Source organism: Thunnus maccoyii, chromosome 3 (genome assembly GCF_910596095.1).
Source record: "Thunnus maccoyii chromosome 3, fThuMac1.1, whole genome shotgun sequence".
In the NCBI taxonomy this organism is placed as follows: Eukaryota; Metazoa; Chordata; class Actinopteri; order Scombriformes; family Scombridae; genus Thunnus; species Thunnus maccoyii.
The window spans coordinates 12,853,460-12,880,276 of NC_056535.1; the positions used below are offsets into that span (position 1 = coordinate 12,853,460).

At 40.4% G+C, this 26,817-nt stretch overlaps 3 protein-coding genes across 6 annotated transcripts in view; 1 reads left to right on the plus strand and 2 right to left on the minus strand.

The window, feature by feature from the left end:
* Positions 1-2,471, plus strand: part of LOC121893846 (histone deacetylase 7-like) — a 46,896-nt gene extending 44,425 nt beyond the window's left edge. For all 4 annotated transcript variants that reach the window (XM_042405944.1, XM_042405943.1, XM_042405945.1 and 1 more), the window contains exon 25: positions 13-2,471. In XM_042405944.1, the coding sequence (XP_042261878.1) occupies positions 13-55 (43 nt within the window). In that variant the 3' untranslated portion in view covers positions 56-2,471. The remainder of the gene's footprint in view (positions 1-12) is intronic.
* Positions 2,472-2,483: 12 nt separating this feature from the next.
* LOC121893847 (twist-related protein 2-like) lies at positions 2,484-11,497 on the minus strand. Its single transcript, XM_042405947.1, has 2 exons — positions 8,647-11,497; positions 2,484-3,719 (listed from the first exon to the last, which is right to left on the minus strand). Exon 1 carries the CDS (start codon positions 9,558-9,560, stop codon positions 8,988-8,990), a length of 573 nt encoding a protein of 190 aa, XP_042261881.1. The 5' UTR covers positions 9,561-11,497; the 3' UTR covers positions 2,484-3,719; positions 8,647-8,987.
* A 9,804-nt stretch (positions 11,498-21,301) lies between these two features.
* Positions 21,302-26,503, minus strand: LOC121894206 (heme transporter hrg1-A-like). Its single transcript, XM_042406630.1, has 3 exons — positions 25,996-26,503; positions 22,791-22,958; positions 21,302-22,672 (listed from the first exon to the last, which is right to left on the minus strand). The coding sequence occupies exons 1-3, from the start codon at positions 26,123-26,125 to the stop codon at positions 22,536-22,538; spliced, it is 435 nt and encodes a 144-aa protein (XP_042262564.1). The 5' UTR covers positions 26,126-26,503; the 3' UTR covers positions 21,302-22,535.
* Positions 26,504-26,817: the final 314 nt, after the last annotated feature.

Sequence of the window (26,817 nt, forward strand, 5' to 3'; positions counted from 1 at the left end):
TCGTTTATTTAGGAAACATCCAGAAAAACTGACGGAGAAAGGCAATTCCATGTAAAGAAAATATCTCCTCACAGCTGCCTTCAACCAAGTCTCAGTGGAAACACACACAAACACACACACACACACACACACACACACACACGCGCACACACACACACACACAAAGATATGCATTTGGACCATCACTGGAAGCAGATGTCCTCTTCAGTTCAACCACTGTATTCACAAAAACTCCTCCACCTGCATTACTACTGGCCGCAGTCTGATTCAAACACACACTGAGGAACAACATTCATATTCTCATTACAGGATGGATCATCACTTATTGAACTGAGAGAAAGTTTTTTTTTTTAAAAAAAAGACACCCAGAGGCAGATTTATGAAGGATCATCTCTCTCTTGTAGCATTGGGAGCTGGCAACGCGACGTAGCATGAACACACTCTTGACAAAGCACAGCTCTGTGACTTTTTTTTTTTTTTTTAACGTTCACCTTGTAAACGACTCCCACGAGACCCGCACGAGACCACTCGGACCGTCGTAACCTTGAAAGCAGGGGGGGTCAGAGGTCACCTCGGCTTACCGGAGCCAATCACTCAGAGCGGAAGGAGTCGTCCCCACAGGATGTGCCTGTGAAAGAGAGCAGACATACACTGCACTTAAAAGACGCGTCCCGCTATGATGATGTCATGTGACAAAGGTCCAATGAAGGAAAAAGATCAAGAGCTTCTCTGATCATTTTGCACTGTACGTTCTGCAATGTGAACTGGACAAAACGCAGCCATATCGCCATGTTGACAATCAAACGTCTTGTTTGCTCATATTTTTAGTTTATTTGAATATTCAATCGTTTGACCTATGGCACACATTTTTGTTTAAGAATCCAGCTACAGTGAAGCCTGAGATACATATGTTTCATATTGTTTTGTATGTCCACATATTTTCTTAAATCTTTTTTTTTTCTTCTTCTTCTTTCCTGGCCTGTCGGGCGAGCACATGCAGCATGACTCTAGACTGCTGCAGTTATTGTTATCGCTCCCCGACAGGCTAAAGAAGACGCAGCAGTCTTGATAAAGTGCATCTTAATACTGATACTGTAGTTTGTATAGAAGGCATTAGTCACAATGAAGAACTAACACCTCAAATCACCGAGGTATCAGGGGAGAAAGCGATCAGTCTGATAGAGATTCTTTACACGTCAGAAATCATCCCCCGATGCCTCAGTGCAGCGTGACCACTCAGAAATGATTGTATGTGTGACAAAGCAGATCACATCTGCTCTGTCAGGAGGTGGATTTTGACGTTTTGGATGAGACTCATGACAATCACACACACAAAGTGCACTTGCGTTGCCCTCAGGAAATGAGGGTGAGAGTGACTTGGTTCTTAAAATCTGAACTTAAATCATGTTTGTTAAGTGGACCAGTTTTTGTACCTGTGGATGAGCATTCCTGCTGTATTTTGTAAACTTCTTTTATACTTTTATTTCTTTATTAACGAGGACAAAGCGAGCTCTCCTTTGTTCGTTACTGACTCAACGCTGTTCTGTTTACTGTCAGCGTCGGGGATGTTTAGCTCCCCGGACCAAACAGCGACATTTTAGCAGTTAGGATGGAGCAATAATACTGAGATAGTTGAATATCCACACAGTGCAATTGGACACAGGTTAAGCGCAACCAAAGTTTATGAGAACAATGTGCCGCCCCTGGACTGGCATGGCTTAAAGAACTTCAAAGACTTTGAAGAGTTTGTGAATGTTTCTTTTTTCTATCCAAACTGTTGAACAGCACCAAAAGCACAGGATGGATATATAAACAAATTCATTTCTCAAAGAAAAAAAAAAAAAAATACTACATGACTTCTATTTATACATTCAGATTCTGTCTTTGAAGTGCTCTTTGCATGTCTAACACAATTACGACGGTGCTATAGATTATTTTTTAAATGCAGTATGTTTGCTCTTTTGTTTCTTTCTTTCTTGATGTTGCATTGTGCGTGCAACCAGAAACTTGTCAAATCTTTGTTAATGTGATGAAAATGTGAAAACAAATGATGGTGAGAGAAGACTTAACGTAGGACAGTCTGATGGCAGAGTGTAGCTTTACTTAGATTTATGAGAACATTCACGACAGTGACCTGACACATCTAATGTCTTATATTTTGTCTTAATTAATGCAAATGACGTATTTTTGTATTTGATCTCAAAAATTAACCGTGTGCACACTTAGAGACCAAATTATAAGCCAATGTGCCTTGAAGTGTCATGCTGACCAACCTGTGTGAAGGTAGCCTTAACAAACTGGATCTTAATTAAAACTGCAGGCCAAGTCCAGTTTTCACATAACTGACTGCCTGATTTAGTTTCTGTACAGTGTACATAATGATTTTGTTCTGTTTTTTTTTTTTTGTCTGCCTTTTGTCTTTTCTACTATTTTTGTTCCAAAAAAACCTTAATAAAGGTAAATTATATTCATTTGATCGAGATGATTTGTTTATGCCTGTTGTTCGTTCTGAACTTCATTAATCTTGTATTTTATTTAGCAAATTCACCGCGGCTCCCTCTAATATCTGAAGCAGTGAATGCTGACGTGTAATGCATTATTCCTCACATTATCAAAATATTGCACTTACATACATCATCGAGAAACATTTTATTGTCCACAGGAGCTGACACAATAAAGATGATCCAGAGCAGATGCAAATCAAGACAAAAAGAAACACGATCAAACAGCAATTTCAGTAATTATGGTTACAAATGAATCCTCTATAATGTGGCTGTAATCACTCCATCATCACTTTGGCACATTTTACAAAGTACTTTCTGCTGTTTTACTTTTTTTTTTTTTTTTTTTGCATTAGTCAATGGAAATGGTCACAGCAGGTCTGCAAAGATATTTCTTAAAGCTGCAGGAAATAGAGATACATGAATCAGATTTTCTTGCATTATATAAAATAAAACTTTACACATCGCTCACTAATAACAGCACAAGTGAAGTAAAAAATAAACACAAGTGGAATAGTGGCTGAGTGATCAGTGGTTTCCCATGGACATTTTTTCATTAAAGCCAAGTGTAATGCATAAGCAGAGTTGAAGTGTGCGTACACCCAATTCACAAACAGATACACAACCCCAAAATACACAGAAAGCGATCCAGTTACTACAGCACAACAAAGGAGAAGATCTGCGTCAGATTCCTCGTGCTCTTCCTTTTCCCACAAGTCAGGGCTTTCAGAGCCAGAGTGATTAGCTTATTAGCATTTTAGCTGTAAACATTCATTGGCTGTGACCGCCCTCTAACCATCTCTGTGCCATTATCATTAGTCATCTTAATGTCTGTCTGGCAGTGAGTCATCCGATGCGAGACGCTGTGAAGAGTCGGCTGGATGATGGTTATCAAGGTGTTACCCAAGGCATTCGAAACCAGCAGCCATTTTGTTTCATTGTCACCGCAGGCCAGCTGTTAAGTTTTTTCTTGTTTTGTTCATTCAAAAATGTTCATTGCTTGACTGTCACGTCTCTTCAGCAGAGTTCAGTGTTTCAGAAACACACAGCGAAAACTGTTAAAAGAGTCAAGCTGGAGGAACACATCTCAGTGTCACGAATGGAGCACGTGTCCAGAGAAAGAGGAAAAGTGTTAAAAAAAAAAAAAAGTTGGGATGACTGGTGAGGCAGGAATACGTTTCTTCTTTGAGTGTAGAGAATTTTCCATTTGTCGGTTTTCTGCAAAGATGAGAAACACAAAGATCAGTTAACATCATACTGTTAACGTTGTTAGATATGAAGACATTTCACACTTGTGTTTCATCCGTCTCAAGTGGGTGGCATACTTGTGCAAAAATGCACAAAAAAAAAAAAAACCCCACTCCAGTGAAGGCCTTGAGATGTGTGCTGAGGTTATAAAATGTGTGTACAAACAAACAAACACTTCTGTTTAGTGGAAAGTGGAAAAATCCCTACAGCTCCTTAACTTCTCCTCTCTCTTGTTTTAAGTAGCAAACATTTCATCTGGAGCATTCTCAGCTCTCCCTGATTACAGCCTTCCTTTCCTTTCCACCCTTCAAGCAGAGGTTTGAAGTATGTTTGCGGGTGTCATCTCGTCACATGACTTCCATTATGCCATAAAAGCATGAACGTGTAAATTGACAAAGGATTTTTTTTCTCTCTCTCTTTCATGTAATGTAACAAATTTCATACGCATTTGCTTTTTATTTTTACACAAAAGTTACTTCTGAAACTCTCATTTAAACTCACATTTATCTCTGCTCAAACAATATTTAAAGTTATAAAGATTTTCATGAAATCAAGCCTCATTTTGATCCTATTTATGGTTGATATTTTTTTCTAGAATAGCCATGTCACAGGTCACATCAATGTATTTATATTCAGTAATTATCTCTCTATATAGATAGTTTTTATTGGTGGTAGCAGAGTTCACCATTCCCACATTGGATTCTAAGTACATTTAAAGGTGCTTTTGGAGCTATTTATTTCCATTTTAATTTTTAGAAAATAATTCAAACATTTCACAGTAACTATTTGTTGTGTTTCTGTGAACTGTTGGTGCATGTGAATGACATGCTGTACTGGAACCATGTTTGACAGATCCTGATGCACTTTGGACTTCAGTTATGCGCCGTTTTGTTGCCTACGTGTCAAACCAGAAGTCATTCCTCCATGGCTCTTTACCCTTGCAGCTATATGAGCGAGGCCAACACACACACATACACATATGCACGCACACACACACACATACACAACCCTCCCACCTGCCCGGCTCACAGTTTGGTTCTCTAAAAATAAAGATGACTATCAGAAGCCACAACTTCTGGATGAGGCTTTTAAAACGCAGATGAGCCGCAGAGGACTTTACATCTGGTCCCAGATCAGTCCGGAGTGAAAGCCAGAGATTTAATATGCACAGAGTAGAATCCAACAGCTGGTCAGTCCAAACTGCAAAACACACACACACACACACACACACACACACACATAAACACACATACACACATGCATGCATGCAGCTGAGCCAGGGGTTCCGGCAGAGGAAAGAGCAGTGACAGGCATTTTGATTATAGCATAAACAGAGAGGAGAGCATTGTTTTCTCCAACTCAAACAGAACAATCCCCCCATTCTGAAGTTCTCACGCTGAGACAGACACCCACATCAAAATGCACAAAGCTGTCCGCATGTTTGTGCGTGTGCATGCTATAGATTCTCAAGGAAAAAACCGAAGTCTCCTCTACGCTGAAAATACAAACGATTAGATTCACTTCCGCTTTTCAAGAAGTATACTGATGGTGTGAATCAAGTTAAAAACGATTATCCATCTTGAAATTCACTGCAACTCAATACAATCATGACACAAAGTGCAGCATTAAAAAATTACCACCAAGTTTCAATAACACCCCTTTGACACAATCTACAAAAAAACTGTTCCTATTATTTTGTCCACCCTTGGCATACCATCTGCCACAGATGACATGTAGATAAAAGGGGGCAAAAAACTTAAAAAGAAGTAGCAACTTTAATATTTTGATGACACCACAGTGAATATTCACATGTATGAGTGATACACTGATATACTGATATACTTGTAAGCTACTGGATGCCTAAATTTCCCTCTGGATCAATAAAGTTTCTATCTATCTATCTACATATCATTTATAGCAGGTACATATCTCCAAAATACCCTCCAGACACACACATGCATGCACACTTTCCTGTCTTTGAAGTTTTCCTGACTCTTTCTAATCTCATCTGTTTCCTAAACGGAGACGCTCTGGACAGTTGCAGGCCTTGAGTTTCCAGCACTCTCTGTGACGGCCCCTGCAGAGCTGATGATAACAGGCAGAGCAGGCAAAGTGGCGGGTAATAACTACCGCGTTGCATTCAAGGACACTCGGCTCCACGTGCTGGGGCCTTGACTTTCAGTCCGCAGCTCTTGGGGCCCTCGACGTCTACTGCAGAGGCCACTGGAGGTTTAATAACAACACAACAGTGGAACACCTGCAGTGCGCACATGGCCGGCGGCTGCGTGTGTGTGTGTGAGTGTGTGAGTGTGTCTGGACAATGTAATGTGTGCCTGTGTAATATATGATACTGTAGAGTTATGTGCTGCTGAAGTGTTCTCTTATCAATACTTCAAAGCACTTGCATTACTTCTGACTCACTGATTCCTGCGCAGTAAATAACGTGTTTGTAAAGTCATTTATTCATCTGCTCGCAGATCTGTGCTAGTGTCTGTTTGAAATGTGTTTACCTTGACCTATCATCTAGCTAATGGAAAAGTGTGTGTTCCCTCCAGCACATCAACACACATTCATCTCTACACCGTCTCTGCAACTAATCATATTTCATCCCATCACTCTTTTTGATTCAAATCATGGATGTTGTCAATGTTCCTGACGGCAGAAGTTCAACCATAAAGTCTAAAAAACTAAAACCAGGAGACAAGACAGATCAAAATCGCTGAAACTATATCTGTAAGTGTATTCCTGTTTACTAATCTGCAGATTTGTTCTCACACACACACACACACACACACACACACACATGCTCGTGCACGCTGCTGCACAGCTAATTACAGCTCACTACAAACAACTACACAAACACACACCAGTACACATGTACACGTGCTGACACAGGCTACACAGGCCAGTGTGCCTGACCCTCACCCCGGTACACACACCTTCCTAATACCTCACAACTGTTTCCAATCTAAAGGTTCCTGCTTGTCTGGGCCCCGGCGGGGCCTGATTGCACGACACTGGATACAAGATCCTGAGGAGAGAGGGCAAGGCTGCAGGGGAGAGAGAGAGAGAGAGAGAGAGAGAGAGAGAGAGATGTGCCTCCACTTTTTTCACTTCACTCTCCCTTTCTTTCCCTCCTTTCATGCTGTACCTGTGCGGGAATCTGGTGTCTGTTAAAATGGCTGAAAAAAAACAGTCCCTGTGTGAAGTCGATCCTGCAGATTCTGGAGGAAAACATTTGTCTTAAATACATCAGAGGTCTGTCAAACACTGGACCTGGAGAGTTTAGATCACGGTGATGATATGCTGTTAGTTCATTTTAGTTAATAAAGTGAAAACGCCAACGTGCTCAGAGCAGCTCTCTTTAAATCTCTGCTCAACCTTTCATTATATTTTATCCAAGTTACATCGTTATTACAGTTTTGTTATTCGTGTGATTTACTGTGGTCAAGGCTTCAAAAAACAGAAGAGTTGTTCCTGTTTATATATAAAACACTTTATTTACAAAAGGTTTATATACATGTAGGCAGATGTTCATATACTGGATGTATCAAAAGAATATACAAACATTTGTTTTATTTCTTTTTACTACTTAATGGACTTGTTTTTATCTTATTTCTGTTGTATTAAATTTTTCAATTATTTCGTAAATTCTATGTAAAACATTTTGTATTTGTGAAAGGTTCTATTCAGGCTGTGAGCTCAAGCTTGCTTGGATCTGATTTTTATTCTTTATATAAACATTTCGAGGACTTTATTTAACAAGGATGGTCTCTTAAGATTGACATTTCTTTTTAGAGGTTCCTGCCCAAAATGGCAGCATAATTTACACACCGACACAGAATCAACATTTGCTTTGACAACTTACTTCGTGTTTTCTGAGCTACATAACATTTATATCAGTTTTATGGGACAACCAACAAACCACCAGCTAATAATTAAGGGTGCGCTATGTATTAAAAATGTGCCAAAAGTAATGCTAATAATAAAATACATGTAGCAGTTCTAATGATCTGGGATCAAAAATAATTTTGTTCCATGGAGCAACTGAAGATCATTTGAAACTTATTGAAATAAGATCACTGGAATTAGATTTTAATGATTTGCAGCTGTATTATTAAATCTACTGAAAGATACTGAACTTTCTATTACAGTGAAGTTCAGATTTAGTTTTTATAAAATATAATTTTACACCTTCAAATACTGTTTTTTGCATATTTTAGTAGAAATTCAAAATTTCAAAAACTACACCTCCACAAAGTGAATAGATGTTTTGTTTTGTTCTTTGTGTCTTTTTACATCTGAACACAAAGTTTTAAAAAGTCATAGTTGTAAATATCAAACTCATGGAAACGGAGGCCCACTCAGCATGGGTTGATGTGTTGTAATCAAACACATTTTAATTGTTTACATTTCTGGAGAGGTTTTATTATTTGCTTATAAATAAGTAAATATTCTGTGCTCAATTATTGTCTCCTCGCTGAACTTCATAGGAACTAATGTGCTCCAAATTCTTTAGTCTGTGAGAGAACGTTTTTGCTTTGTGTCTCCCAGTTGATTTATAAAATCAAAACATAGAACATACGTAAATGTATTTGTTCATGTTTTTATTTTATTTTTGCTTTTGAGTGACCGCCACAGATTTGCAGATGTTTTTAGTTCCTGCTAATGTATTTAGTTTGTTCAGTGCATTATCGGTATTTATTTGTCGAGCTGAACGGCTACAAATAACGTACTGAAGCACTCTTGCACTATTTTGACACATTGAATGTGTATATTCACGTCAATTTGCTGATGACATGGAGAATCCAGAAGTATGTTTTCGTGTGTGTGTGTGTGTGGTTTATGCATGTGTATCTGTGTGTGCGTGTGTGTGTCTGTGCATGTGTGTACATACCTGAGGGGCTGCAGTGGAGCGTCTTGTTGCACTGGACTAAACTGTGGGACAGACAAGGGAGAGCAGTGGGAGTGGAAACAATGGAGGGGAACAGGGTGAACTGTGAAAGGTTTTAGATCCAACCATTGTTGTTAAAGCTGGTGTAGAGGTGGAGTGAACTATCATGGAGCACATAGATCAAGCAGGATGAGCAACGTATGCAAAGGTTTGAGATAAAACAAGATTAAGATCAGACCAAAAGGGAAGAATTCAGAGGTCATGAATGGGGTGCAAACACAGACAGAGGCGGTGGGGTGGAGATGTGGACACGAGAGGGTTTAGGAGAGACGTGTGATGGGGTCCTAGTGGCTGGTGGACATGGCCCAGGCCCCCTCCATCCTCCAGACTGAGAAGGCGTAGCTCAGTCTTTCGTGGGCCAGGTAGTTGCAGCTGGCCAGCTTAGCGTCCATCTCGTCGCTCTGCAGCACCTGGTAGAGGAAGTCGATGTAGCGCGAGGCCAGTTTAAGGATCTGGATCTTGCTCAGCTTGTCTGAAGGAAGCGTGGGGATGATCTTGCGTAGAGAGGCGAAGGCGTCGTTCAGGGACTGAGTGCGTTGACGCTCCCGCACGTTGGCGATGACGCGCTGAGAGTGGAGGTCCTCGAAGGGCTGGTCCGGCCTGGGGCCCAGCGACGTGGGAGCAAGAGTCACCACTGTTGAAGGGCTCTTCTTCAACCTCTTTGGCCCAGACGGCAGCAGGCTATTGGGACTGCCGGTGCTGCTCTCCTCGGTCTGACCGAGGCTGTCTTTCTTGGGGTAAGGGGAGCGTTTTCGATTTCCTGCTTGGAGGCTCTTCTTCGATCCTCTCTCCAGTTCCTCTTCGCTGGCCCCCATCCCTCCTTCAGGGGAGTTGGTGCAGGACACCTCTTCTCTCATTGTACCGTCCACTGACAACCTTCCAAACTCCACTGCAAAGACAGGATGCTGTAAGGCTTTTTTTTCTCTTTTCAGCCTTTCTGACAGCAGTTACAAACCTGAACTTGACAAGCTTGTGTAAGAAGAGTCTTGTCCTCCGTCAACGAAAGTTACGGCTGCTGAATCTCCATTGGCTTGAACGTCGCTGTGGCTGTCCTGTTTCCTGGTTACCTTGTTAAACTTCTCGCTTTCACATTCCCTTCTCAACCTGGCAGACAGAACAACAACAAACCATCTGACAGGCAGGTCCACCTCCGCCCCTTTTATACCCAAACGCTAACCCAGGGCCTGCGGGCACTTCTCATTGGCTCAGCGAACTTCCAGAAGGCGTGGTCCAGCCTGAGCCAGGCAGGAAAGCAGCAAGTGTGCGTTAGCTGGGCGGGTGATGAAGGAAGGGGGTAAGTGGTCCTCTCGGCCAATAAGAAGTGCTCTGTCTAATGTTGCAGAGATGTCTGAGGCTTTATGGGTTCCAGATTTAGGCTGGAGTGTCAGTCCGCATGCACCCTTGTGTCTGCCTTCCCGTTCATCAAATTCATTATTGGGGCAGAAATCAATCTAAACCTTTTATTTCTGACAGTCATCAGTATAAGCTTTAATGTTAAGCATTTTGTAGGGTATTTTTATGAACATACATTCTTGAAAGCTTTTTTATTTTTACAGTGAATGTGCATAACAGTCATAAATCATATGCGTTGATATACTGCTAAAAATTTGTCTTTTTTCCCTTTATCATGTGAACAAGTGTGAATTCACAATAACATTTGTCTTCCATGATCTTTATCATGCTGATAACGAGATATAAAAACAAATCTGTTAAACCACGGGTCACAACATGGACCGAGTCAATGAAAATACTGCGGATTAGAAGAATGAAGGAGGGATTTATAGGTTAATGCACATTATGATGTGGAATTTATGTTTATAAATGGCACAAATTATAAATTTTGCCATGACAGACCGTGAAGTCCTGCAAACCAAAAAAAGGATTTTTCGTAAATCTCTTTTGGCCGCAGCGGCTTTCAGTAGATCTGAGAGAAAATGTGAGGTTGTGCAAGCACGCATTCTGGAAAGAATTTCACAAGATGAGTCTTTTTCTGACAAAGAACTGTCTCTGTAAACTACACTGAACACATCTTAAGACATTCATGATCTAACACCAGACCTGTGCTTGTTTTAGAAAAGTGTTTAATGAACAAACACCTCTAACATCACAGCTGACATCAGCTGTCCTGCTCCTTCATGTTGGCTCAGGAAAGGTAGCGCAGACAGGACCCTAAATAACCCCTGACCTCAGTGGCCCAGTGACCTCAGTCTGTAGAGGTGAGGGAGCACCTAATTGTGCCAAACATGGCCTCAAGGCAGAGCCAACACATGTTCCACCTCCACACCGTGAACCAAAATGGGTCTGCAGCCACTTAAACACATTTTCTACACACTGGCAGTCATGACACAGCAGGCAGGTCCTCCTGAAAAAATTGACAGCGCATAGCTCGGGGTCATGTTTGTTCAATCTGCGTTGGGATTTTACTTGTTGAACTTGTTGAGGACACCAAGAGTAGAGCGACCTACAATTTGGACAAATTACTAAATCTTGTGTAAGACCACCTTTAGATCTAAATCAGTTTCCCATCATTGTGTCCATTTATACCTTCATGCGTCACCACTTGAGTGACTCACATGTGCATCATTGCAGAGAAATCTTGCGGTGAGGTTTTCCACTGAATTTAGCAGAAATGTACTTTTTGGTGATAGCATAGTTAATAGAAGCCTTCCCATTTCAACACCTCCAAACATTAGCTTTTTTTTTCTTTACAATCTTTCATGTTTCCAAAACAGATTGAATTGAAATTGAGCCGCTGTCAAGAGACATTTCATAAAGACACAGGCAGATGAGACATTTTAGTAGAAACTGGTACTTACCAACAAAATTTTCATGGGTTGTAACTGAACCTCACATCATTTTTGACACGGTGCTTGACAGCTTCTAGCCAACAATTGGGTGTGATTGCGGCAGCATGTGAAGGACTGTATGTAAGGAGAGCGGCTCAGAAGATTTTTGATGAGCCCCGTGATTGCACTGGTTTACATTTCATTCAGAGAGCGACACTGAACGGAAAGTAGCTCGATCCCAGTTGGGTTCAATCAACTCGGAAGAAGAAAAAAAAAACCTCATCTGGCCATCAAAGCAGGGAGACAGTGAATTATATGAGGTTGTATTTACATAACAGGCCAAGTCAACTCCAGGATTAACTGGTATTAGAATTGGGCTTATTGGGAGCTCTGGTGGAGACAGTGGAGGGACAGGAAAGTCATTGTTGCTGAGGCTAATCTCGGGAGTTGCCGCTTACCTTTAGTGAAAGCATGGGTCCGTGCCACCATCATGGAAAAAATGAGCTAACGAAGCGAGTGGGCCAACAGGAATGTCGTGGCACGACCGTTTCACAGAAGAACAGAGGGGAGAAAAGAGAGAGAATGGGAGAAGAATAAGAAAAGGGGAAAAGAAAAGGACAAGAAAGGAGAGGGAGAAGGGGGAAAAAAGTGAGGCTGTCCAAACAGAACCAGATGCAGGAGTGTGGAGGCTCGTTTGATCTCTGTCCTCATAGGCTGATTGATGTTGCACATTTCATTTCCTTGTCAGAGTCTTGACATAATGTTTCACTAAACACTCAGGCCCTGCTCTCTTCTTCGTTTTATTTCCACGGGGGTCATAATTAACTCTTTCTGGTGCTGAAAATAGATCATAGATATATCAATATATATCAATATATATAGGCTTACACGTGCACACAGGGGTGCTTGGATATCAAAGAAGACCGATGTATTGTCTGTTTCTGTCTCTCCGCCATATGGTTTGGTCTGAACTGAAACACTGCACTGAGGAGCGGCCATGTTGAAACTTTTGAAGTGCTCCAGGAACAAAAAAAAAGAGGGGGTGGAGGTGGAGGGGGGGGAAATAGTTTTTTTAAGTTCGTAATGCAGTCAATTCGATTACCGTCATACGGCGAAAGGTCGAAGTGCCTCGGTGACGTACTCAGCTGGTAGGAGCACGGCAGTGTGACCAATCATAAGTGATGTGTTTGGAAATCTATACTGGCTGGACAAAAGGAACCAATCATTAAATTCCTCCTCACCTTCACCCTGAGAGTTTCTTCGCCCTCTTGGCTGCTGTTATTGATGTTTGCACACAGCACATTCCTCCCCCTCCTCACCCCCCCCGCCCCCTCCTCATACCCATCCTTCCACGGCTCCATCCCTCCCGGGGAGCCTATAGTGGCACAAAGGCAGACATCTGGGACCCATTTCCCCCCTGGAGAAGCCCTTCCTGTGGGGTATCCACTTAGAGGGGTTCGGGAGGAGCGGGGTGGGGAGCTGAGGGGTGAAGGTGCATGGAAGGTGGGGGATGGGGGTGATGGGGCTGGGTTGGGGTGAAGGAGGGGAAAGCTTGCAAACTAATAATGAGACAAGAGGTGTGGGTGATAAGCAGGTCTGCTGCAAACTGAGTGTGGGTGTCGATTTTTAAAAAAAAGGTTAAAAGCTCAAAGTTATCATTACTAAACACAGAATGAATCCTCACCTGCCTTTTCTAGTTAATGAATCAAAGAAGTAGTTTGACGTTTTGGAAAACCTGCTTTCTTGCCAAGATTTCGATGAGAAGATTGATGCCACTCTCATGTCTGAGATCTTTGATCTTCTCATCGAACTCTCGGCAAGAAAAGCGAAAAGAAATTTCCCAGAATATCAAACTATTATTTGAAGTCTGACATTTGAAATGACAAATCCAAAAAACTAAAACTAAGGTTTGACCATCTATGAGTATGAAATGTTTTTGAACTTTTTGTTTCCGTTCGGTTTTGGTAAACAAATATAAAACTGAGGAATGATCATATTGTGTATGAAATGTTTGGAACTTTTGGTTTTGTTTCTGTTTTGTTTTGTTTTTGTGTGGCCTAAACCTAGAAGTGAAAGAGTTGCCTATTAGAATGTAAAAAGGGAAGCTATGATAAGGTGAAACTTAAGCCTACACCTTCTTAGTTAATATTTTTTGTTGTTTTCCTTTTAATTTAATGCCTTACTGTTATTTATTTATCTCTATGTGCATTCCTCTTGAACTGTTAATAACAACCGAAATAAATCACTACTACTACTACTACTACTAAAAGAGATTACAAAGCTCCAACCTCTATGAGAAGTCCTTAAAGCCACTGGAAACCTAAATCCACAATAGCCTTCTAACATGTAATTTAGGGTCTTATGTACATGATAATAAGCGTCTAAAAAGTATTAGAAATTAGTTTCAATCCAAATTCAAAATATTGTCATTTAAGTGTTTGTAAACATTCCTGATATTGGGTTTGAATTGGGCGTGGTTATGCTCGGACATTTATCACGAAAATTACATAATTAAGTCCACAAACCAATCATAAATGACGTGACGTGCTGCGGTAAGCGTATTGTCTCATTTCCAGTTGCCAGAGTTTCTGTGTCACTGGTAGCATCTCAGCATCTCAACTGCAGCTAATTAAATTAAATGTACACTAGTTCTGTTTTAGCACTCTCAACACTCTTCTTCTATCAGCAACTTTCTCTCTAATCACACAGTTGTTTAGATGTTTTTCAAATCTGCTAGTGACTTTAGCTTAGCAGTTAGCGATGGCTTCCCTTAGCTAGTCCCCTGCCTCCTTTACTGATAATGGTGCATGTAATAAATGTAGTATATTTACCATGTTGGAGGCGAGGCTCAGTGAGTAAGCACACCATGGAAACCCAGTCGTTAGCTACTGTAGTTAGCCAGACCCCAGTAGCCAGTGCAGGTGTCAATCAAAACGTGATCTGCCATGCCTACACAGTCTTGAGAAATGGTCTAAACAGCAAAATGAGCTATTTTTTGAACCAGGGTTTTTAATAGTTATGGACATTTATTTTCCCTCAGATTTTTGTGGATACTTAATGAGACACTCAACTTTGATATCATATATAGAGACAGAGCGCAATTAAGTCCTGCCCACCATGGAGGGGTAAACAATTCATCACTCTCCGTCGAATTTGTATTGTGTGAAAGTGCCTCCTTGTCACTTCTGTCTCCTAGCAAACAGAAAAATGCCTAAAAGCTGCTTTGTGATGGGATGCACTACCAGCAGGGTAAAGAACCCAGAACTAAGTTTTTATAAGCTGCCAAACTGAAAAACTGAGCCTTTAAGAAGACAAAAGCGGGTACAGGACTGTGTGCTGTGTGGTGGGAGAGAAAGACTCGACCTGAGCTGCACACACCATAAAAATGACACATATACCTGGAAACGCTGCTAGTCACAGAGATCACATATAAATGTAAAAACAGAACAGCGGTTTAATTGAAAGGTATGCAGTGTTTGTAATAGATGTTATATCACAGAATAGCTAACCTGCATTCAGCTGAAATGCTAACAGTAAAAAGAGCCTGAATGGGAAATGATTATATGTCTGTGCCTGTAATTTTCCTGCCTATGTTTACAAACTGTAGTGGCCATATCAGCTGTGAAAAGTGTCATGCCAGCCTGTTATGTAGTGGAGTTTGCTATACAGTTGTGTTATCTCTACTGTAGACATGATGCCAGCCCTTGCATTCATGTATTGTGTCTAAGCATATACAATGACACGAGTTTGAGCATATGCTACAAACTACCTTTTCCTCTCTGGTAGACATACGGTGCTAAAATAATCCTTTGACATGCTGAAATCTAATGTTTTTAGCAAGCTACAGGCATTTTGTTAGCATTTCAGCCCTCAATTGCATATTATGGCACTGGTTGTTTTCCCCTCTGGTGGGTGTGGTTTTCTTAGTATGATGTTGCACTCTATCGCTATGCATTTTTACTTTTTCAAGCCAAATTTCAAGGGGCTTTAAAGGCCCTGAAAACCTCTTATCCTAATCATCTTCTTACGCGAATCAAAATGTGATGACTGTCGGTTGGTTGTTTGCTTATGTTGCCACACAGTCCTGCTGAAGCAAATCGACTCGTTTTTTGTTTTTTTTGATAGTTAAACTCTTAACGAGTCATAACAGGATGTTTTTACAAACTTTAACTTTGATTGTGTCATGAATATTTAATGTTTATAGAGAAATACTCACAATATGGTACCAGGTTTTCAGGGGCTTTAAAGTACTCAGAAAAATGGATCTACGATTCCGTGACAAATGACAAACTCCATCTGCTGAAGATCTTGTGATACAATCAAAAGCTCCAGAACGGCTACTAAGTGGACCCTGAGGTGAGATCGTTCTGTCAAAATGTTTATACGTACTTTAAACATAAATGTTTTTCAAATATAAAAGCACCATCTCACATTAAAAACACTTCCCTCCCCTGCTGCGTGCCTGCCTGTATTATTCTTGTTTCGCTGTGACTTATCTTCTCGCATTAGGCCGTAATTTATCATAATATTTAGTGCTCAAGCTTCCTTCAAATGTCCCTGCTTTCATGTGTAATTTAGCTAATATCCTGCCCTGGCTCTGATTACAGTGTTTAAGTGCTGGGGTCCATCCATGGCACATTACAAACAGTCCCAGTGGAGCTCACAGCTGAGCTGGGGATACGGCATGCTGGGCTGGTGTGCGCTGAGCAGCATGGGTGTAACTCCCATGGCTCATTCGAGGACGTCCATGGAGGAAGCAATGCATGATGGTTACAAGCACACATCTACTGTGGACAGATCTAAATCCATTTTGCAATACATGAAAGTCTTTAAAAGTCATAACTAACAGCTTTATTGATGATTAATACGTCATACACTAATGCTTTGTAGATCAGTTATAAGTTAAGTAAAAAGTGATGTGTGTGTGTGTGTGTGTGTGTGTATGAGAGAGAGAAAGAAAGAGAGAGAGAGGTTGCTTGCATGTTGCATCATGTCCATATGTGTAAACAGCAGGACATATGGTCTGCGTGTGCATGTGATAATGTGAAACAGAGGAACACATAAGAAGTACAGTTGGACAGGAACCTCTAAGTGCATAAAAAGAACAGATATTTGTATTTTTATCATGATCTGCACTTTACATGAAAACCACTCCAATCAGCCACATAGTAAGACACTGATGTGATCCAGCACTATTTATAGCAAATCATCACATGAAAGCCATTTTCACTGCTGAGTTGGCTGTTCAAATTCAACATGTTAGCTTCACTTTCTTTGCAAACACTAATAACACTGTCAGTGAGTCAGCAGATAGGCTGACCATGCGGCCCTTTGGGCTGGAAAATCCTGTTTTAGCGTGAACTTCGCAAACGAGCTTATTGAGCCACAAGGCTGTTGCTTACAGGAGAACTTTTGACAAAACTTTCTGCACCTGAATGCTGCCATCAAAACAGATACGGTGACCAAATCAGAGTCGTTAAAGGTTGTGGATAAAAAGGAAATTAAAACCATGATGAAAATATTAAAGTACACTCTCTGCTCAGTCTCTGTGGAACACGGACATAACGTGTTTGGGTCCTGATTTTTATCATAAGCCTTTAAAAATGTAGGATCAACTCTGAATATCTTGAAATTCTTGATATAAAAGGAAGTAAAACACCATTTTGGCCCTCCATGAACACAACTCTTTCTCAACTCCAAACCACAAATCAATTTGAGGGTAATTTCTTCAGATAAGGAGCCTGTCATGGAGTCAAACGGTGCTATCTAATATGTCACACTTCAAATACCGGTTCCTGGAAGCAGTGTCAACATAGGATCTCCAGGATTTGACACTGTCACGCATCCACTCCTGTCAAACGTACAGTGAAGCCCTGTCTGCAAGGTACAGAGGAGAACAGAGCTATTGCATTAGAAACATCAACAGAGCTCAGCAGCCAGCTTCAAAGGAGTACGCCTTCACATTGAATCAATCCCCACTTCCATTAGATTAGATGACCTTACCAAAGTTACATTGCGCTAACGTTTCTTTATGGTTTCTCAAATCCCTCGCTCTGGTTCTGGTTCCCCCTGTGAAGCCACTTCAAACAGCCTCTGCCATGGCATATCCCTTTGTGCTCTAAAACAGCAAATATGTGTCTCCCTAAAATGTTTCAGATGCGAGCTCGCAGTGGTCCCAGAGGCACAGACAGCATCGCACACAGAAACACAAGAGTCAGAGGAGGAAAAAAACAATGCCTGAGTGTAAAGGTAGGGTATCTACTGTGCTGTTAACAGGCTGCACCGGAGGCGACATAAAAAGGTCTGACTGACTGAGGAGTGATGGGAGAAGATGATAAAGATAGACAGATAGAGAGAATGAGGGAGGAAAGAAGCAAATAGTGTGGGAGAAATCCTGCAGCAGTAAATCAGCGTGGTAATAAGGAGAGACGGGAGGGAGGGAGGCTGCAAAGGTCTAGAAACATATGTTTCAGTTTGTAAATAAAACAGTAAATTGCTATGGATATTGCTTAAATATCTGTGGGCTTTGTACCACGCTTTGCGGAAGTTCCTCGGAAATCATTCTGGGACTGCCTTCTTAAAATGCCAAAGCGGCTTCTTAATGTCAAAGAGGCCATCTGGTTCTCTACCAATTCAAGATGTTTTCTTTTCATTTAGCTTTTTTTTCCTCTTTGACGCTTCCTTTTTTAGATCTAATGCTTCAATTTTGTATCATTAGTACCGATGTCCTTTTCACGCTCAGCACGATTCACAGTCAAACCTGTTCACCTTTTATCAGTGGTAGAAAGAAACAAAGTACATTACCATGTGCTTTAGTACTGCACATAAGTACAGTCTGTAAAATACTTTTAGTTTACGTGAGCATTTTCATTTTGTGCTACTTTGTACTTATGGTACACTACATCTCAAAGGGGAACATTGTGCTCTTTAGCACTACAATTATTTGACAGATATAGTTCCTAAATCACACTTTTTCATACAAAACATGTGGCCAGTTTATAAAATATGATGCACTGTCATAGATTAAACTAGTGATGGGAATTCAGGCTCTTTCTAGTGAGCCAGATCATTTGGTTCAGCTCAGCAATAAGAGCCGGCTCTTACGGCTCCCAAACGGCTCTTCATTTAGTCCCACTTCTGGCTTTTATAATTCAGCCAAATTTAGCAATGTTTTGACCTATGACTGGTGTGTGTGCACATATATCACTTAAATTATTCAATGTGATTATACTAAACCTTCTCATTTCCAGAATACCATAATTTTATATTACATTTGGTATAAAAACCTTAAATAATGCAAAAATATCAACCACTATTGCACAGGGCAGTGTTAAAAATGCCCCCCACCTGCTTTCAACCTGGTGGTATGATGTCTGTCTCATGTCATCACATGTGATTGGTCGCACGCACATACACATCAACACAAAATTCAGTCAGTGCATGGAGCGTGCATAGCCGAGCAGTGTGGCGAAAAGAACATCCTATTATTCTGTCTTGTATTAATTTACAAAAGAAATAAATAAAAAGAAAGAGAAAAAGAAATCAGTTCTCAGATGGGAGCAGGCCCGACTCATTCGCGGTCGAAATATCACTAGATTAAACTACCCAGCAGCATATAAAGTAGCCAAAATTTGCTGTGAGTAAACAGCTATAACATAAAAATGCAGCTTTTTCAGAAATGCAACAGTGATAGTAATTTAGTACAATACTATAACTCTTTGAAAGGAGCCATTTTGCCACATAATGAGTACTTTTTAAATACATTTTGTTGCTAATACTCTTATACTTCTACTTAAAGGTACCATGTGGAATTGTTGGCCACTAGGAGCACTATGGAGCAATGTTTTTACAAGTGGGTTGCTGATTTGTTTGTATCGAGTTTAGCACTCGTGCACGCTGATCCACTAATTCACAGCTGGTGACGGTAACACGGCAACAAACGCAGCAATGCGTCAACAAAGGAAGTTATCATCCAGACTGCTAGCAAGTAAACATCGACGTAAACAATGTCGTATTTTAAATATCTTAAAAATCAGCTTTGTATGAGGTATGTGTATGTTGTATGAGGAAGGAAATGCATTCAAGGCCTCAGTGAGTAACACTGAATGTAAACATAGCTTTTGTTTGAATACAAAAAAATTACGCAGTGTACCTTTAAGTAAAATTATGAATGCAGGACTTTTACTCCAAATCAAGTATTTTTACAATGTGGTATTGCAACTTTTACTACCACCACTTTATAAACCAATGATAAACAGTCAACACCAACAGAAAGAATGCTGTAATAAATATCTAACCCTCAAAGAGGATAAAATCTGTTGTCTCTACTCATTTTAATGTGTCAGCAGGTACACATAAACAGGTCTGAGAGTAGACAGGTGGATGCCCATAAAGGTGTAACGTGTGTGTTTTTGTGTTTTCTATAAATAACGTCAGATACTTTAATCCTGACATCATCTGTTGAATTTCTCCTGTTGGTTGATTGTTATAGATTTTAAGTCAGTTTTTGAAAAACAAATAATTGTGGCTCTTTAGTATCAAACTGTACAGGATGTCGAGGATATTTGTGTTATTTCAATGTATAAACTATTGTTTCCAGTCTCACCGCACTCTGCCAGACTGCATTCAACACTTGAGACAACTTCCTTCCTTGATTTGGGTAGAAAGGAGTCCCATAATTGAATAAAATGAGACCCCTCCCTCTCTTTACATACCACACAAACACACATACACACACGCAGACACACACACACACACACACACACACACACACACACACACGTTTTACAGGCTGGTGTATAAACTTAATAGGACGCATTTGGTTCCAAAGCCCCCAGCTTGCTCAGTGGAAAGTGAGCCGGATTGTTTTTCAGTTTCTTAATGTCGAAGTTTATAACAGCCAGATAAAAAATGTTACTATGGTGATTTAACCACAACATTGCAATTACCTTGATGCAATGAGACTCTGGGGGCTTACAAACAAACCAGTGTAATGCAATTAAGATATAAGTACCACCAAAAATGTCCTTAAAACACAGAGGAAGGAAGGAGAAAGCAACAAAGAAAGTGAAATAATGATAGTGGCTGCTTAAAGATCAAAGTTCCTGATAGTTCTTGTAAATAAAGGAACACTATGCCAGATTAGTATAGTGAGTTTTTCTTCAACATAGATTTAAGACACATTTTCCATCAGATATTGTCCTATGAATTAATCTATTAATGAGCTATAATTCACCAAACCCTGATAGCTCTGCAATAATTCAGTCACATATTTTTCACATCAACTTCAAAGTCCTTCTATCAGGCAGCTGCCTTAACAAAATCATACACCAAAAACTCTCTCCAACCCCCCACCTTCCCTTTGAGGGACAAAATAAAAATGTGGATGGATGGAATAATTGCCTGACTTCAAAGTGCAGGTTATTGCCCTGCATTTACTGTTGCGATTGCAATGCTGTGGGGTGTTTTTCTTCATAAATGTGGCGCGGGGTGGGTGGGAAAAGTGGTTCATTCCTCTCATGGCGCAAATCCCACTCTAATGCCCAACACTGACCCTCGTGGCCCGGGCTTAGTATGAAGAAGAATGTGTAACACCTTCAATCTGCCTCCTTGACTCTTTCTCACATTACATGAAAGTCACAAGCCTTATGAAGAAAATAATAAATTGTTTTTCCGCTGCCACAGTTCCTTTGAAAAGCACAAAGGAATTAAAAGTTTTGGAGGAACAGAAACTGTGAAAGATGCCGACACATTCCTTCTTGAAAAGGGGAACAGTTACTAGCCACTGGGCACGAGTGTTTTCAGATTTCATGCAGAGGGGATGTCAAAAAACATATTTTATTAACGTGACTCTCAGACACACTCTTGTACAAACATACATTCCTACATTCAGTCAAGAGACACATGTGGATACACGATGCCATACTTCATTTCTAACATGGTAGTGTACAGAGATAAAGGAAATACAGCAACATAATCTCATTTAGCAACAATATAAACGCCGTAAATTATTCTGATGTGGGCAGCATTAAATCAAACAACATTAATACATAAGCATGCACATTAGTGGTATCACTGCTTAAAACAATAAATGAGATATAATCAACAGACCCAAGCAGCACCCATTTTCATGCTTGTGGCATCGAATGCTGTCGGGTTTTTTTTGAGTGTTTTTTTGTCACACTGATAAATATAATACACAAAATGATTCTTTACATATAAAATGCCTGTTAATAGTCCGGTTATATATTGAACCAGGACATGTGGTGCTGATTTGGAATTGCACATGAAAGCATTCATGTTGATGCTGCAGGTTTTTGGCTGACCTGACACACTCAGCGGTGAGCTGTCTGAAAGCAGCGCTTGGATTTACATCAACTTGAAACACTGTATTTGCTATAAGCTTGATGCAAAGTTGATAATACAGATTTCACCTTTTGATCTTTGTGATGGAAAAAAAAATGTATTTCTCTTTTGTAAGGCTATTTCATCATTCTTTGATACAGAAATGTAAAGAAAACAGATGCAATATCACAAAATGAGGGATGACAAGCACACACTTTCTGCACACAGTATATAATTGTTGGAAGAGTGACACCCTCTAGTGGCCATCGCATGAAACTGCAACAAATAATTACAATTGAGGGGTGTGTTGTGATGCCGCTATTCCCATATTCTGGATTTTTTTTTTTTTTTTTTTTTTCACAAGGGAATTGCGTGGCAGAACAAAATATGAGGAAAGTGAAGACGTAAGAGAATAAAATCTATCAAGGGTCATATAAAACAGGGCTGGACTCGTCTATAAAGTGGCCGAGTCGACATCAAATCCTGCGCTCGTAATAAAAAATAATCAGAGGAGGTTTGGGGGAGACACTGTGACCAGGATCAAAGTGCTCATCCATAACACAAAGTATTTCAGCCTCTTGTCTGATTCCTCTTAAATGTCCTCCATCACTTTCACGCTGTGACACTCTCATGGTGGGAAGCCAGAGACACAGTGAGTGCACTATAGAGTCTGTATAGTTACTGTATGATGTTTAAGTGCCCTTAGAAGTCACTGAGGATACTGATGTCAGCGAACTCTTTACGGTAGCGGTTAGCGTACACGGAGAGCAGGACGGACCACTTCAGACTCATGCAGCTCCACACGCCGGACAGGTAGAGACTCTGAGGGTCAGTCAGGGCTGTGGGTGGGAGGGGACACACAGAGATTAGCATCCAGAACTCTGAAGACCAACATCACTAATATAATCATAAGTTATATGAAACAGGAGAGCAGTGTGGACTTAAACGATGACTTACACTCGTTGTTTCTGATGGCAATAGACAGGAAGGTGACAAAGGCTAGGACCGCCGTAACAGAGAAGAAAAGCCCGATGTAGAAGAAGAACTTGAGGCCCTTCAGCCAGGTCCGCCAGAAGTCCTGCAGGTACATGATGTGGGTGATCAGGGCCCAAAGTGCCAACACACCTGAGGGATGAGACACAGAAACAAATGGTGAAATATTAGTCAAAAAGTTAGTTTTCATGTGACTTTTGTCACATAAATCAATCACTTTTTTAAAAAGACCTATTTTTGATCTTTCAACTACACGTTAATTTTTCAAAGTACACCAAATGTTTTCAACACACTTCATGCAATAATCGTTATACACTGTGAGTATAAAGCTTCCAGAAAATTTTAACTTTTTTCTCTTGGTTTTAGCTTCTTTATTGTTGCATCATAATTGCAATAAGGGACTGGAAGTTCTGAAAACGCAAATCACCACATTTAAAAGCTACTGCGTAAAATCCTCTGTAGACTTTACTTCTGAGTGCACCAACAAGAAGTTTTCACTCTCTGCTCTCAGCTGTGTTAACATGTGACTGTCAAAATTGAGAAAAATAAAGTGGATCAAATGATTGATTACTTGTGTTTTCAAGTTAAGTTTATGTGGTGAAGTTTCGTACATTCTGAAATTAATGTAAAGTTTGGAAAACAAACTAAAATCTGTCAAAATGACAATCATATAAAGTGTAAAGTCAACACTCACAGCTATCTAACTGATCACATGACTGCCGCTGACCTGAGTTTGGATGTCATGAACTCTTGGTGGTGTGAAGGGTGACTGTGCATTTTCAGTGGCAGACACATCATGACAAAGCATGATGTTGCCAGTTGCTGACTCAATGAATCACGCTTCCCTGTCCATGTTCCCCTTTCTTTTTTTTTTTTTTTTTAAAACTGCTTCAGTGTTGTGACGCTTCAGTGAACAACCTTCACTGTGTCATACTGTAACTGCAACAACTTGACAGAAGCTTTAACTTCAGTCCCAGTGTTTCAGTGAGGTGCACATGCCTATAGACTAGAACGTGTAGGCTACATTCAATCACAAGTCATTTTTGTTCAAGGAAAAAAGAACATTATTTGCAGCCAGTTTCCTTTAGGAAAATAAAAATGCAGCTTTCAGGAAGAGTGTCCACTTTTACAATATCAGTAATATTTCATATTGCTGCCAGTTCGTCAGGGAATGGGGTTAACTTAATGTACGCAGGTCACTAGCTTTAGTAGTGTGAAAGAATACAGATGATGCTGCAAAAAAGGGACTAGACAGTTTGCTCCTTGGGAACATGTGCATTTAACAACCACTGATAAAGATATAAGTGCATCCTGAGAACAGATGAGTGCAGAGGTTATAGATATAAATTTGCAAACCTAAACAGCTGCTCAAAGGTCAGATCTATGGATACGACACTTAATGCAGTATATTATGCACACTTAATGAATCTCTGAAGAGTTGTTTCAGCCCAGTGGCATTTTTCTTAATATTAATAATGACATTAGAACATACTCTAAAAAATATGGAGGATAAAACATGCAAACCACTGATATGGTCGCTTAAACAACAGGGACTTTGACACTCAAAAAGACTGTAACGTTGAAAGATATTGACTTGATTTGACTAATTTGGAACATGTGTGTTTGGGAACAACCATTAATAAAGATAACAGCGCATCCTGTGAACGGATGAGTGCAGAGGTTATAGATATGAATTTGCAAACCTAAACAGCTGCTCAAAGGTCAGATCCATGGATATGACACTTAACACAGTCTGTTGTGCTTACGTAATGACTCTAGGAAGTGTTGTTTCAGCCCAGTGGCACTTTTTCCTATCAATACTGACATTTGTCTTCAATTTAATGTGTTTTGCATTTTCACAACAGTATAAAATAAACCTGTAGAGGTTTTAAAAGGATAGCAACCATCATTTGCCTGAATAGTGGACAGAACACAGTTCAAAAATGTGAAAAACTAGAACTTACTTTAAAAAATAAGGGGGACACACATGCAAAACACTGATATGGTCCCTTAAACAATAGGTTCACAGTTTTTCTAGTCTGTCTTAAAACAACAGTCAGGTGTCTATATGAACACTGAAAGAGGTTTTCTTTACTGTAATCATTCCTCCTGTTCATACCGGCTATTGAAAGATCCCCTTCAAATGCGATTTCAATGTAAGTGATTGAGGCCAAAATTCACAGTGTGTCCACACAGACATTTTGTGTAAAAATGCATTTAAAAGTTGATCTGAAGCTTTCAGCAGTCTGAATTAGTCATATCAAGTGGATATCTGCCACATTTATAGTCTTTTTAGCATCAAATTATTTATGTTTCCTCAGACAGTGTTTCCCCGTTGACAGTGGAAGTATAGTAACAAAAAGAGGGACTTTGGCATTAAAAAGACATTGATAGATATCTACTTGATTTGACTAATCTGGACGGCTGAAGCTTCATATTAGCATCAGATAAACTTTTAAGTACAATTTTGCACAGACGGAGGCTTGTGGATTGTGTCCCCCATCACTTACATTGTAAGTGCATTATGAAGGAATCTTCTTATAGTCAGTATGAACAGGAGGAATGAGTACGCAAGAAAACATTATTTCAATGTTCATTTGGGCACCTGACTGTTGCTTTAAGACAGATTTGAAAAATTGTGAACTTGTACTTTAAAATTTCAGGCATAACATGTTATAACAAAGGAAAACTTACTACTAGATACCTCTAAACAGGCAGTGAGTAGAGAGCATTTTAACTTATCTACACTTTATAATGATTTCCATCACCAATGATATAATTTGCTCCTGTAACATTTAAATTCCCTACAGTGGCATTTAGCCAGTTACGGTCAAACTTGTACACATGACCAACTGAAAACCTGTCAGTCACTAACACAAATCTGCAACGGAATTTATGTAGAGCCCAAATATTCCAAAAATGACTTGCCTGCATGTCATTGTTAGTGTTGTATTGACATTTCTGCCTCTCTGGCTGACTGTAGGCTGATTTTGCAATCAGCATGTTAAACTTAGACTAGCAGTTAAACTAGGGGGCACCTTCAACCTGAGGAGGGTCATTGGTGTTTAGCTGAGAGCTGGAATAAAAACATGCATAAGACAGATTTTCTATGCAAAAACACACACATGTAATGCATGTGGTTAAAGACAGACAGTGGTGTGGTGTTTACCTGACAGTCCTCCCATGGCTGCAGTCCACGGCTGTCTGAACGACATGGTCCACGTCAGGAAAACAGAAAACCCCACTACCACACCGACCACGGCATAGCCGATACTGATGTACGTCTTATTTACACCCATTGTCACAAAAACAACACCGGTGTGGGGGAAAGCAGAGACACAACAAGCTCGACAAGACGACAACCGAGAATGTGTGTGTGTGTGTGTGTCTGTGTGTGTGAAAGAGAGAGTGAGAGAGAGAGAGAGAGAGAGAGAGAGAGAGAGAGAGAGAGAGAGAGAGAGAGAGAGAGAGCAGCGAGCTGGTGATCTTAAAACAACTGTATCCGGTCAATCTGCGAACGGGCAGGAGGACAAAACGTGACTCAATGTGTGAGTCCTGCTGACTAATGGTTAATAAATGCTAAACATGACAACGCGTTTCTAAAACAGAAGTGTTGTCTTTTTTTCTGTCCAGCCTCAAAAACACATTGCGCTCTACGTCATCTAATTTTAACCAAAGAAATCCTGCGACCATCTCACATGGTGGGTGAACTCAGCGCCCCCTGTAGGAGGAAACATGAACACGTCTACCACCTCCACATGTCTGCAGAAGAGGGAAACTTGAGTTGGTGAAACCTCTCTTTTTCAGTGTTACTGTATTGTTTACGGGCCGGTCGTCTGTCTGTCTTGTGAATGTTTTTATTCCAGCCCTCAGCTAAACACCAGTGACCCCTCCTCAGGTTGAAGGTGTCCCCTAGTTTAACTGCTAGTCTAAGTTTAACATACGGATTGCAAAATCAGCCTACAGTCAGACAGGAGGGTAGAAATGTCAA

Coding starts and splice junctions, on each gene's coding strand:
- LOC121894206 (XM_042406630.1), bottom strand. CDS start 26,125: ATGGGTGTAAATAAGACGTACATCAGTATCGGCTATGCCGTGGTCGGT. Junction 22,959..25,995: donor AGCCATGGGAGGACTGTCAG/GTAAACACCACA, acceptor CTCATCCCTCAG/GTGTGTTGGCACTTTGGGCC. Junction 22,673..22,790: donor TGCCATCAGAAACAACGAGT/GTAAGTCATCGT, acceptor TCCCACCCACAG/CCCTGACTGACCCTCAGAGT.
- LOC121893847 (XM_042405947.1), bottom strand. CDS start 9,560: ATGAGAGAAGAGGTGTCCTGCACCAACTCCCCTGAAGGAGGGATGGGG.